This window comes from Mya arenaria, chromosome 9 (genome assembly GCF_026914265.1).
Source record: "Mya arenaria isolate MELC-2E11 chromosome 9, ASM2691426v1".
NCBI classification, from domain to species: Eukaryota; Metazoa; Mollusca; class Bivalvia; order Myida; family Myidae; genus Mya; species Mya arenaria.
Window position 1 is genome coordinate 3,705,302 of NC_069130.1, and position 14,965 is coordinate 3,720,266.

General features: G+C 36.8%; 1 protein-coding gene across 1 annotated transcript; it reads left to right on the forward strand.

Moving 5' to 3' along the window:
• Window positions 1–6,716: 6,716 nt before the first annotated feature.
• LOC128202820 (uncharacterized) lies at window positions 6,717–14,705 on the forward strand. Its single transcript, XM_052903974.1, has 5 exons — window positions 6,717–6,723; window positions 7,317–7,489; window positions 13,124–13,195; window positions 13,891–14,226; window positions 14,363–14,705. The coding sequence occupies exons 1-5, from the start codon at window positions 6,717–6,719 to the stop codon at window positions 14,501–14,503; spliced, it is 729 nt and encodes a 242-aa protein (XP_052759934.1). The 3' UTR covers window positions 14,504–14,705.
• Window positions 14,706–14,965: the final 260 nt, after the last annotated feature.

Here is a 14,965-nt window from a genome sequence, read left to right on the forward strand (position 1 = left end):
GCTGATATTTAGACAGTTGTGAACTTATCTTTAGCCAATTGTGAGCTGATCTTTAGCCAGCTGTGAACTTATCTTTAGCCAGTTATGAGCTGATCTTTAGACAGTTGTGAACTTATCTTTAGCCAGTTGTGAGCTGATCTTTAGACAGTTGTGAACTTATCTTTAGCCAGTTGTGAGCTGATCTTTAGACAGTTGTGAACTTATCTTTAGCCAGTTGTGAACTGATTTTTAGACAGTTGTGAACTTATCTTTAGACAGTTGTGAACTTATCTTTAGCCAGTTGTGAGCTGATCTTTAGACAGTTGTGAACTTATCTTTAGCCAGCTGTGAATTTATCTTTAGACAGTTGTGAGCTGATCTTTAGACAGTTGTGAACTTATCTTTAGACAATTGTGAGCTGATCTTTAGACAGTTGTGAACTGATCTTTAGACAGTTGTGAGCTGATCTTTAGACAGTTGTGAGCTGATCTTTAGACAGTTGTGAACTGATCTTTAGCCAGCTGTGAACTTATCTTTAGACAGTTGTGAACTTATCTTTAGACAATTGTGAGCTGATCTTTAGACAGTTGTGAACTGATCTTTAGACAGTTGTGAACTTATCTTTAGCCAATTATGAGCTGATCTTTAGACAGTTGTGAACTTATCTTTAGACAATTGTGAGCTGATCTTTAGACAGTTGTGAACTTATCTTTAGACAGTTGTGAACTTATCTTTGGTCAGTTGTGAACTGATCTTAGCCAATTGTGAGCTGATCTTTAGCCAATTGTGAGCTGATTTTTAGCCAGTTGTGAGATGATCTTTAGGCAGTTATGAACTGATCTTTAGCCAGTTGTTAACTTATTTTTAACCAGCTGTAAACTTGTATTAAGCTAGTTGTGAACTGATATTTAGCTTGTTGTGAACTGATATTTAGCCAGTTGTTAACTGATATTTAGCTTGTTGTGAACTGATATTTAGCTAGTTGTGAACTGATATTTAGCTTGTTGTGAACTGATATTTAGCCAGTTGTGAACTGATATTTAGCTTGGTGTGAACTGATATTTAGCCAGTTGTGAACTGATATTTAGCCAGCTGTGAACTGATAGTTAGCTTGTTGTGAACTTATATTTAGCTTGTTGTGAATGAACTGATATTTAGCTTGTTGTGAACTTATATTTAGCTTGTTGTGAATGAACTGATATTTAGCTTGTTGTGAACTGATATTTAGCTTGTTGTGAACTGATATTTAGCTTGTTGTGAACTGATATTTAGCTAAATGTGAACTGATATTTAGGTTGTTGTGAACTGATATTTAGCCAGCTGTGAACTGATATTTAGCTAGTTGTAAACAAATATTTAGCTTGTTGTAAACAAATATTTAGCTTGTTGTGAACTGATATAATAATTTCAAAATAGCTGAAATAATCTATAATCACATTTCATACGATATAATATTTTCATAATATCTGAAATACTCTATAATCATTGATTGAATTCAAAGTTAAAACTTTCATGTTAAAAATACTTATATTTTTCTTTTAATTTGAGTATGAAGAGTATAGGAAATTGCTACGGTCGTTGTGAACTGATTTTAGCTAGTTTTACAAACGAACAAAATTGAATCAAATAAAAAGTAAGATAATTGAAGTTACGATTAATAGGTCCCCTAGAGCACGTCCATAGGGTGAGGGTTAGTTAGTACTTCAATAGAAAATAATTCGATTATTATATGTAGAATCTAGGTGTTTTAATAACGTTCATAAGAAATCAAAGGAAGTCATTTTCTCCCGTTGACTTTAACACAGATTGAGCACTGTTGATGTACGGTATGAATTTGATTTAGCCTTCACATTCAATTTTAGTTGATAACTAGTCATATGAATTTGTATATATGCTGTATCTGAGAATAAGTGACGTGATATCCTCAATAAGTAACGACTAAGATTCATTAGAATACAACCTAAATTTAGAGCCTATTAAATTGCAGATAGGCAATCATGAAGTACTAGTCAAAATCGTTAAGAATTTCAACTTTCTTTCGCATGCGTTTAAAGATCCGGCCACTGCCACTCATCCGATACACAATCCCTGCGTCAGATTTTACGTTGACAATGTACTAGCCAATGTTGTATTCTAAGTCAGTCGGATGGCCTGAATTAGAATCATAATGATTAAGAAGGGCTCGTTTGCCACACTCACTCCGCACATTCTTAATCATTAGAATTCAATTCATGTCATCTAGTTATAACATAGTGGAAAATGGGTGCTAGGGCACTTTCTTAGATTAACGCACGTGCTATGATTTACATTTATATTCCAATTAACGCATTTTTTCGCAAATGCACACTGCAACAACGAGAACTGGTAGTATCTCAGCGAAAAGCTATAACTATGTTACCCGCTATGAACTTTAACCATCCGTGATCAACATTGGATAGAATGTCTAAGAAGAGGCTCTTAGCCTTCCTCGGGAGATATATATTTCGCTGACCCCTCTTTCCTATAAACCTCACCTTCTGGCTTCTAATTACCCGTTTTATCTTCACGAAGGGGGTTCGATGGGGTTAAGCCATAATGCAGCCAATATGCACGGACGGACCATAACAACACAATCGCCTAAAAAACCTTCATTATTCCATATTAAACATCTTAGTCCAATTCAAATGGAGCTATATAGACAATGCAAAATGCTGATTTTGTTATAATCTAAACACGCCCGTTACCTGCAATCTTCTAAATATGTGCGATTACTTACTCTAAATTATTAATCAAAACATTTGGGTTGTACTTTTATCCTCATCTAAATAACAACAAGCAGTAAAGTCCACTTCCGTATCTGGTTAATGACGTTCAGTCGAAGCTGTGGCTTATGTAAATACATCATAATCCGTGATATTCGATGTTAATATGGTAAAATGAAAGCATCACGAAACTGATGAAAGGTGTTAGCATCTGATTCACCACACCTATGTCTTCATCGGTGGTTACACATCAAAACTTGTAAGGAAGACGCAGTTGTCCAGGCGTGTTTCATCATCTGAAGTAAGATGGGAAAGAATGGTTCAGTATTTTAACGGATATTCAAAAGGTATGATTTGCTTCCCAAATAAATTCAGACTGCAAAAGCTATAGAACAGAAGTGAAAAGACCTTAAACAAGGTTAACCGTACAGGAAAGAAATATCAGGTGTCAACGGTAGACTATGATGGCAAAGTTACATAGTGTAGCTGAAAAAGCATTCACAATTAGGTTACACTGCAATCACTTTTTTTTCAAATAAAAAGAATGAGAGGCGGAACACAATCAATATAGTGCAATCAGTAAGACGTATGTTCACGATACATACAAGAAGATATTAACCGCACATAGATATACTGCGATAAAGGACGAATTCTGTGTATTTTACTTTAAGGACTAATATAATGCCAAAATGTAGGCATCGTTGAAAACGTTAACGACTGAAAAATGAATTAAAGTGTTTATTTATGCATCGATAATTTCGTTAATGTCAGGTTTCTAGGACAAGATTTTTTTTCATATATATACACTGTTATTAAGTAAAAGTGGACATAATTACTGCGTATTTTTAACGTTGTTTTAAATTTAACATGCCACATGGTAATGGAAATGTGTAAGTAAAAAATAGTGATCAGGAGCAGGTCAAGGTTGTGACGTTAGAGGGGGCGTAACTTAGGGGCGAAACCTTTTGACATGCGCCCCTCCCTCAGAACCTAAAATATTTGGATAATTGTTTGCAATTGGATTTGGGTGTGCTCCGCAGAAAATTTAACAATTTCTAGTCCGAAAGGGTTTATTTTGGGCGTATTTTATTCCTTTTTTTCTCCTATATTGAAAGAAAAAGTAAACGCCGAATGCGCACATCCCTACCCACCCCCGTCTCGATCCGTTTGTGGGGATTGCAGCGTTACAATCATACATCTTGCCACATATAGTTTCATGAAGTGTACTTGTGTATATTAGCATTTTTTATCGGTTCTTATTTTGACTTCATAGAATTACACTGACATATTTACACATCAACTTCCATTCCTTAAATGAGCTTTTCAGTAATTCCTCCGATAAACGCGGCATCTTCGGATATACTCGGATATCCTTTGGACTCAACACACTTTAAACCGCCCAACTGCCTTCATATCCCCAATAATGACATCAATCAAGCAATGTATTACTTAAACTATTGCACGTGCACTCATGAAGCGTGGACATACACCGTCACTGTTGGATCGTTGTCTTAACACAGCGTTTGCTTTGATAGAGTATCAGTTTCCTAGGCGTGTTTGTATGTCAGCTACAAGTGAACAAGGACATTGAGATAATGTATTCAACGACAATTTGAGAGAGAGAAAATGCTTCAAATGATAAGCGTGCATCGACTACAAATTAAGACGGAGTAAATCAAATTGCCAAAATAGAGATAAACTAAAACAGGCTACTTAAGTAGAACTGAACATGCAAACACAGCCAGGTGAGTCTCGTATTATATTTTTAAATTTTGAGTCCATTGTTCAGAACTTTGAAGTTTTATGGATACACTTGTGATCTGCAGTACAAAGGTTAGAAAACTGTTGTAGCTGTGCTTGTTTTATTTAAAAACATGGGCACATAGTGATATAGTTCAAGCTTAAACGTTTACAAGGATGCGTTTCACAACGTTATTATATTTAACAAAGTTCTGAACACTCGGCCTAATATCTCACCTTCGTTGAAGCGATACAACTCTCTTTGTTATCCGTCTTTAAACCAAACTCTTTCCGGGGCACATGTACACATATTATTAGAGGGAATTACCTGAAACTTGTAATATCGATAGAATGCAATGTGAAATGTGGCATTGTATTGCAAAAAATAGTTCCCCTCTTGTTCATTTAAAAGAAACATTTGTCCGAGACATTAATCCAAAGGGAAACATAGACAACTTTAGTAGGAAAAAATGGGTGAAAAATAAAATGGTTCAAAACGTGTTAACGCATTATAACTGTACTTAAGTACGCTCGTATGCACATGTCTTAAAAAAACTCACCTAATTATAACTCAAATTATATGTTCTTATCAAGATTGATAGGGAGGTCCAGAAATATCAACGTTTTCATTGGACAGGTATAACTATAAGGAACAAATTGATCTGCTTTCTGATTTGAAATGTAAAAGGAAAAATATATGGAAAAAAATCTGCAAAGTTGATTGTTATGATATTATACCTAAGCAAGTCTGATAATGGTTCTGTTTCTTATGGGATTAAAGGATGTTCTTTGTAAGAGGGAAAAATAGATTTAGTAATTTGCTTTATGCAGAAACTGTAAATATAAGAATTACCTCATTTTGAAATTGTGTACGGTAGAGTGATTATAAATATTGTCGTAGAAATATCTCACTTTAACTGTGAAAGTCTCAACAATCTCACAATTAAAAATTCAAAGTTACATAGATAGATAGATGGATGGATGGATGGATGGATGGATGGATGGATGGATGGATGGATGGATGTGGATGGATGGATGGATGGATGGATGGATGGATGGATGGATGGATGGATGGATGGATGTGGATGGATGGATGGATGGATGGATGGATGGATGGATGGATGGATGGATGGATGTGGATGGATGGATGGGTGGGTGGGTGGGTGGGTGGATGGATGGATGGATGGATGGATGGATGGATGGATGGATGGATGGATGGATGTGGATGGATGGATGGATGGATGGATGGATGGATGGATGGATGGATACATACATACATACATACATACATACATACATACAGATGTAACAAAGAATATATACACAACGATGATATTATATACACGAACATCAAAAGAACCTTATGGTATAAAACATGTATAGATGGACATTACGAACATTAAACATTTCGAGTAATCATTTACAAAACCAACATCTTCCATGCACATATAATTATGTATAGATAGTCAGATGTAGTCTAAATTAGCAAAATATATGAACGATGATTATTCAGAGTTATCTACTCAAGATGTATTACAGACAATCTCTACATGGCGCTTTCTGTGTAAAATACAAGTGAAGCACATTTGTCCAGATTAGTAATAGCCTAGCAAAGTAAACACAAAGGTTGCCTTAAACAAAACGAAAATAAAGACAGTTTATAGTGAAAACCGTTTTTAAGCTATTTAGTAATCTAAAGTTACACCCTCCGCAAGAGTCTGACTATTGCAACTGTGACAGGATAGTTGACAAAGCTTTCATCATAAATATCGGTACTAAGTGAAAATAAATACACACATTGATCAGTACATGTCATTGTCATTATCGACTTAAAAATGTCGATCCCACACTGTTCGTAAATTGTATCCCAAAGGGAATTACGGTACTCTTCCTTCGCATGACAATAAAGTAAGAGATGAACAATAATATTGTCTGTCCTTAAGTTACAGCATTTACAAATTTGTAAATATGAGCGTGACACAAATAGTCCAAAATCACTTAGAATCTGCTTACAGATTGATCGCAGTTTGGGTTTTTTTCTTGCAATAATCCATAGTGGCGAACAATTATTAAAAAATATTATATTTTTCATTGCTCGATTTTCGTTCACGGTTCGTTCTAAAGTAGTTTGTCTAGCTGGGAGTAACACGCTTTTATTAATAGTTTTTTTTCCATTCATATTTGGATGGAAATTGCCCAGTATATATATATTGCGTTATATAATCGACTAAAAGGTATTTTTGGCACAAGCGATAAATGTCAGGTACAAAACCTACAGTTTGTCTGTCAAAGTTGATGTTTATATCCATTTATTTGGTCATTTTAAGTTGTCCCGGGAGATTGATTTGTTGTAAGAAATAGCTTAATCCCTCCATGGTGTGTTCAGACCTGAAAGTGTTTATATTAAATGACGAAGTTAAACCTGTAACTTACTTTAACATTATCTTACATTTTTGTTACAGACACGCAATACGGTTTCGCACACGTCTAAATCAATTAATTACTTACTTCTGGGTATTGGTAAAGGTAAATTATAATAAGAATGATTTGGAAGAGAGTTAAACTTTAACCATGAGGTGCCTAAAACTTAACATTAGCATAAGTTTGGCCAGGTATTAAGGTAATACTTTATACAACCAGTATTTCTCTAACCCTTACCCCAACTATTTGGCTAAAATATAATAACCAGGTTTTAGGGTTATGTTTTATAACAGCCCGGTTATAACGTATTTAAGCAATTCAAATGACAATATTTTATTTCTTCTTTTAATAAATAAAGAAACAAAGCAGTGGTGATATGCACAGAAAATGATATTTGAGAAAGTGCTAAGAGTTGTTTTCCTTGTATGTGTTTAGCGGTTGGCGTCACAAAGAGCTACCGATCAGCCGCTAGTGCCAAGCAGCTCGTTCAATCCACGGCCTGGGCGATAAGAATTCTCACAATCTTCAGCATTGTGTTTGCCATTGTAGATCTAACTACATTGGAAGATGTCTTCTTCGGAGTTTGCATGTGTATTACAGCATCTTTGGTAAGCAATCGCAGCATTGATGTGTATACATGTAATGATTGAAACTATTGTGTCAGAGTGCTCTGGTGTATTGACACAGGAAACAAAAGCTAATACTGCCCAACAGCAGCAGACATACAGAACGTACAGAAGGTACAGAAGTGTCACTCCGTTTCCTTTAAGAAATATTATCACGTCCGTTAAGTCGAACGAAGTAAGAAGATCGCGTCGGCTATTCGATTGGATTGGAAGAATAATTTTTTTAATGACCAATCAAATTCAACGATTTGAGCGTAGTCGTCTCTTATAGTTCTAAAGATCTGTTTACAATGTTTTCATTAGACTTGTCCATTTAACACAGATTATCAAAATATCGATAAACGTATGCATTTTCCCCGTCATACTTTAAGTATAGAACTTCTGAAAATTAAATGCTTTTAATCTGCTCCCTAGTGATGGAAACGTATGTTTAATGAGAGTTACAGGCTATATGACCGAAACATGCTTTATGCTATATGACTGAAACAGACTACATGCTATATGACCGAAACAGGTTATATGCTATTCGACCGTAACCGGTTACATTCTATGTGACCGTAACAGACCATATGCTATTCGACCGTAACAGGCCACATGCTATGTGACCGTAACAGGCTATATGCTATTCGACCGTAACCGGTTACATTCTATGTGACCGTAACAGACCATATGCTATATTACCGTAACCGGCTACATGCTATATGATCGTAACCGGCTACATGCTATGTGACCGTAACAGGCTACAATCTATATGACCATAACCAGCTACATGCTTTGTAACCGTAACAGGCTACATTCTATATGACCGTTACAGGCCATATGCTATGTGACCGTAACAGGCTACATGCTATGTGACCGTAACAGGCCATCTGATATATGACCGTTACCGGCTACATGCTATGTGACCTTAACCGGCTACATTCTATGTGACGGTTACAGGCCATATGTTATATGACCGTAACCGGCTACCTGCTATGTGACCGTAACAGACCATATGCTATATGACCGTAACAGGCCACATGCTATGTGACAGTTACTGGCTACATGCTTTGTGACCGTAACTGGCCATATGATATATGACCGTAACCGGCTACATGCTATGTGCCAGTAACAGGCTACATTCTATGTGACCATTACAGGCCATATGTTATATGACCGTAACCGGCTACAATCTATGTGACCGTAACAGGCCATATGCTATATGACCGTAACCGGATACATTCTATGTGACCGTAACAGGCCATATGCTATATGACCGTAACCAGCTACATGCTATGTGACCGTAACAGGCCATGTGCTATATGACCGTAACCAGCTACATTCTATGTGACCGTAACAGGCCATATGCTATATGACCGTAACCGGCTACATTCTATCTGACCATAACAGGCCATATGCTATATGACCACAACCAGCTACATGCTATGTGACCGTAACAGGCTATGTGACCGTAACCCGCTACATACTATGTGACCGTAACAGGCCATATGCTATATGACCGTAACTAGCTACATGCTACGTGACCGTAACAGGCCATATGCTCTATGACCGTAACCAGCTACATGCTACGTGACCGTAACAGGCCATATGCTATATGACCGTAACCGGCTACATGCTATGTGTCCGTAACAGACCATATGCTATATGACCGTAACCGGCTACATTCTATGTGACCGTAACAAGCCATATGCTATATGACCGTAACAGACCACATGCTATGTGACCGTAACAGGCCATATGATATATGACCGTAACAGGCCACATGCTATGTGACCGTAACAGGCCATATGATATATGACCGTAACCGGCTACATACTATGTGACCGTAACAGGCTACATTCTATGTGACCGTTACAGGCCATATGTTATATGACCGTAACCGGCTACATGCTATGTGACCGTAACAGACCATATGCTATATGACCGTAACAGGCCACATGCTATGTGACAGTTACTGGCTACATGCTATGTGACCGTAACTGGCCATATGATATATGACCGTAACCGGCTACATGCTATGTGACCGTAACAGGCTACATTCTATGTGACCGTTACAGGCCATATGTTATATGACCGTAACCGGCTACAATCTATGTGACCGTTAGAGGCCATATGCTATATGACCGTAACCGGCTACATTCTATGTGACCGTTACAGGCCATATGCTATATGACCGTAACAGGCCACATGCTATGTGACCGTAACAGGCCACATGCTATGTGACCGTAACAGACCATATGCTATATGACCGTAACAGGCCACATGCTATATGACAGTTACTGGCTACATGCTATGTGACCGTAACTGGCCATATGATATATGACCGTAACCGGCTACATGCTATGTGACCGTAACAGGCTACATTCTATGTGACCGTTACAGGCCATATGTTATATGACCGTAACCGGCTACAATCTACGTGACCGTAACAGGCCATATGCTATATGACCGTAACCGGCTACATTCTATGTGACCGTAACAGGCCATATGCTATATGACCGTAACCAGCTACATGCTATGTGACCGTAACAGGCTATATGACCGTAACCGGCTACATTCTATGTGACCGTAACAGGCCATATGCTATATTGTTGCTTGCCCGAGCGACAGTGTATTTGTTAGTCGCTTTCTAAATGTAGGACCGTTTGCTCTGTATTAACTGGTTTTAAAAGAAAACCCGAAACCAAAAACACTTTACAGTTTATTGCTGCAATCGGTTAAATATAATACCAGTTGAAAGTGTTAAATAATGTAGCAAATTTGGGCCGAGCGATACATTGTTAAACTGTTTTCTGCTGCTTCTGCAGTAAGGTATATATTTTTGCAATTGTAAACTTTCACTTTTGTTTGAATAGTTAGAAAACCGCTGTTTTTCAATTGTTATAAAAGTAATATATTTCTGTAGCAAGTATTCTTTAAAAGAACAAGAGGGAATAGTAAATAGTAAATATTCATTATCAACTATTATTTGGATTACTATTTGGATATCTTTAATATGCGCTTAATGCTTAACTTTTGATATGGGGTATGAAATAGTTTAGAGAGTGAAATACAACATGATCGTAAATTGAAATGAGATGGTTGAACATTAACAATCATGATGCGAACAGCGATTTATACTTATACTGTTGTTTTCTGAAAATATGAAAATATAAGGCAATACCCCTACGGAAAAAGACTTAACGTTGAAAATGGACTATTCCAACCGGTTAGGACCGTCCAATGTGGTCACGTGATATCGTGAGTATAAATACAACAAACCAGCGAATTTTATTCATTCTTGTGCTGGCTTCTGCGAGAGCAACAACTTGATAAGACAAGGTGTACTATATTTATTATCTCTAATAGGGGTTTAACACTATTTGTCCTAGCGGCAACTATACATGTTAATTCCCTAGGGGTTTATACCGAACTATCTATATTTAACATAGATATAAGTATGGTAAAAACTGTGAACCAGAGAGTATTATATAGAAAAGCGCCTCCTTAACAATAGAAGTAATGAAAGTAAACTCAAAAGTCCTTACCGTACATTGACATAATACTAGTAGAACAGTTTTTAAGTGGAAAGCTAGGGGTATCGAAAAAGTAAGATAATTTTATATGTGCGAGTCTATGAAAACTGTAAATATTCAAATCTTTGTTGATTTATCATTGATTGAACGATAATTGTTTTCACTATCCAATCATTTTAAATAATCATTAGTGCAAATTATTTGGCAAAGTAGCCAAAGAGGAAAATCTTATATATAACCATTTGAAAGTAAGCCCCGGCACGTTACAATAACAACAAAATCATATGACACTCTAGAAGCTTAGCAGTTCCAAAAGAAATCGTACTTATTCGCTTGTCTCCCGCAAAAATGAAGCACAATGGTTCGAGATTAACCGAATGATGAGTCACCACCGACAAATTCTGTTTACTCAACGAAGATGAAAGTTTAAGTTTCTTTTCTAATAAAGTTGCTAAGATTAGTGCTGTATAAGGTCAAGATACTCTGGAAATGATTCTCAGCATTACAGTGTTTAGTGGACCATTTATAAAAGTTTATATTAAAGTGTAAATTTAGATGTTTTCACTGGAAAAATGTCCGAAAAATTACCATGGACTTTACTATAAGGATGATGGAGCTGGAATGAATCTAAAAAGAATCTTCGATCCGCCAACAGACGCTGAGTTCGATCAAACCAAATTCGATCTCCCAAAGGTCGACCAAAATTCTGGACGAATGATCTTAGAACTCTGTGACCTCTGTCGACCAAAATAACCTTTCTAAGAAAACCAAGATGGCGGCCATAGGAAATGTAAACAATCAAAACGTTGGAATTTAGCAAAATGGGTTTTGCGGCTAAAAGACTAGGGAAATGGTGAGGGTTATAAGTTAAATTTTACAGTCTGCTTGTCATTATTAATAACCCAGATTTGTATCAATTGCTATATTGCCCTCACCAGTTTGAAACACACAAGTTTATGAAAAAATCACAACAAATACGTAAAGTACATATTTTGATAGGTAAAAGTCACAATAATACACAAGGGAAAGCTGGGGCGCATCACTATGACCGTAACCGGCTACATTCTATTTGACCGTAACAGGCCATATGCTATATGACCGTAACAGGCTACATGCTTTATGACAGTAACAGGCTAAATTCTACATTACTAAATCAGGTTACATGCTATATGACCATAACAGGTTACTTGTTAATGATCGAAACATTCTACATGTTCCAGGCTGTATGCTTTATGACAGTTACAGGTTGTATGCTATATGACAGTTACAGGCTGTATGCTATATGGCAGTTACAGACCATATGCTATATGACAGTTACAGGCTGTATGCTATATGACAGTTACAGGCCATATGCGTTATGACAGTTACAGGCTGTATGCTATATGACAGTTACAGGTTGTATGCTATATGACAGTTAAAGGCTGTATGCTATATGACAGTTACAGACCATATGCTATATGACAGTTACAGGCTGTATGCTATATGACAGTTACAGGCTGTATGCTATATGACAGTTACAGGCCATATGCTTTATGACAGTTACAGGCTGTATGCTATATGACAAATACAGGCCATATGCTATATGGCAGTTACATGCCATATGCCATATGACAGTTACAGGCCATATGCTATATGACAGTTACCGGCCATATGCTATATGACAGTTACCGGCCATATGTTATATGGCAGTTACAGGCCATATGCTATATGACAGTTACAGGCCATATGATATATGACAGTTACAGGCTGTATGCTATATGACAGTTACAGGCTGTATGCTATATGACAGTTACAGGCCATATGCTATATGACAGTTACAGGCTGGATGCTATAAGACAGTTACAGGCCATATGCTATATGACCGTTACAGGATACAAACTATATGTTCGTTAGAGGTATTATAATTGAACAGGTTACATGTTATTTAATCGTAACAGATAGCTCGTGTTTTACCACATCAGTAAAACATGATTTTTTACTTAACGTGCACTGTATGAAAACAAAACGTGATGTTGTTTACACCCTCAATAGTTGTTCCCCGACTGTGTCAGTGACGCTGTCTTTCGTCACTAATTGCAATGCATCCATTTTATCCTTCCAGAGCCTGTTTAGCACACTTAACTTCAACTGTTGTTGCTATTCCGATTGTTCCCGAAGCTCGATTTGTGAAAAGGTATGTATATTTATATATACCGATTACAAACGAGAACGGACTTATTTCTTTAAACAATTGTCCGATAAAAAGACAAGTCACCCAAACAAGCGGCCAGTTCCATTAAGATTTATTACAGTTCAAGTATCATTGTGGTCTTCGGCGCACACATGTGTGCAAATGGACTTCTTGGTTGGACCTTATAATGCAACGTAACGAAGCTATTGACAGGTATTAATTTTTAAACCATTTATATACAACAATTTGGTACACATTGCAAAAACATAACTTATCATAATTTAGCCAATGGATGACTTTTGTATTTATGAAGTACATCAGTATATCCTTATTCCGTCTTATAGTCACTAACACTCAAAAGTCCTCGTCTGACAGAAAGTTATCTTGTCAACTTATCAAGTCTGATCTACGTCTACTTCAGTTGGAAGTTTGGTATGCGATTGTTAAGTGTTTTTATGGTCATATAGAAATGTTTTTATGTTTAGCCCTGCTCTCAGTATTATAATGTTATTAATGAGGTGATTTCATATTGGCCAAATTATTTGTCCGAGGTTAGCTGTATTTGCCTGAGCCCGGAGTTGTTTTTTTTATCCTAAACAATGAACCAGGAAACTTGGACGCACGTGACATAACTGCCCTTGAAAATAAAGAGAGTATAACCATGTATGTATAGGTTTTGTAAATGTTTGTCCTTTCAGCGATGCGGACTTGGATGTGTGTATGTATGGACAGTTTTTACCAACATGGGATATATCAGCATGTTTGCCTACAGCATATATGTCTGGGGAACATATGGCCAAGACAGAAGAATCCATAAGGACTATGAACCAAAGATGCTGACCACACTCTTTGCGTTCACTCTGATGATAAACTTTACCCTGTCAATTATGAATCTTTATTCGATGTGCATTGTCTACAGGTACGGTTGTTGCTATATGAATGGAATTGATAAAGAACTCCAACATCAATCGCTTGAAACGGCAGTTGTGATAAACCAACAACTAACCACGATCGGAGGACCATTGCCAGAAAATGTAAGTTTGCTCAAACAAACTTAGAGCCAGAGTAAGAATATCTTTAATGTTTATTGACAAGACAAAATACCAATAGCATATTGGCATTTTAGCGGACCGATGCATGTCTGCAAGTAATGACCTTATTAAATTGCAGGTTTCGCGACCCACAGCCCCACCCACGGGTCATCAATTCGGCCCTGGACCATCATTCCCGCAGAACCACCCTTACCTTGCATATCCTTATACAATGCCTGTCCAACAACACCAGAACGCAGGTGTGACCACATGGCAATAATCGTTACACAACATATGATGTGAACAGTCTACAATGACAGATTGATGGACTTTTTAACTATTATAATAAAGACTAACAAAACACTATTCCGATAAAACATACATATTTGTGTTTTTTTTTATGAGAAAGTTGACGACCTGTGTTTCCTAATAGGTCTCCATTTATCATAGACAACAGACATTTCATTCTGATATAACTGTGACCTTAGGGGGCTTATCTCTATTTGAGGCTATGTATATGCATTGGTTCTAGCTCATTTTCGTTTCGTTAATATTGTGCTCGATAATTATTTTGCCAGTTTAAAGTAGAGAAAGGGCCATAAAATATAACAAGTAGCGACAAGTTTTCCATTCGACAGGCTAGAAATATGACCTTTTACACTACAAGAATGTTTTGGCTGGTATTTTGTCGTTAATAGTGAACTGCACATTTTGAACAGTAATAAAATAACATTTTGAAAAA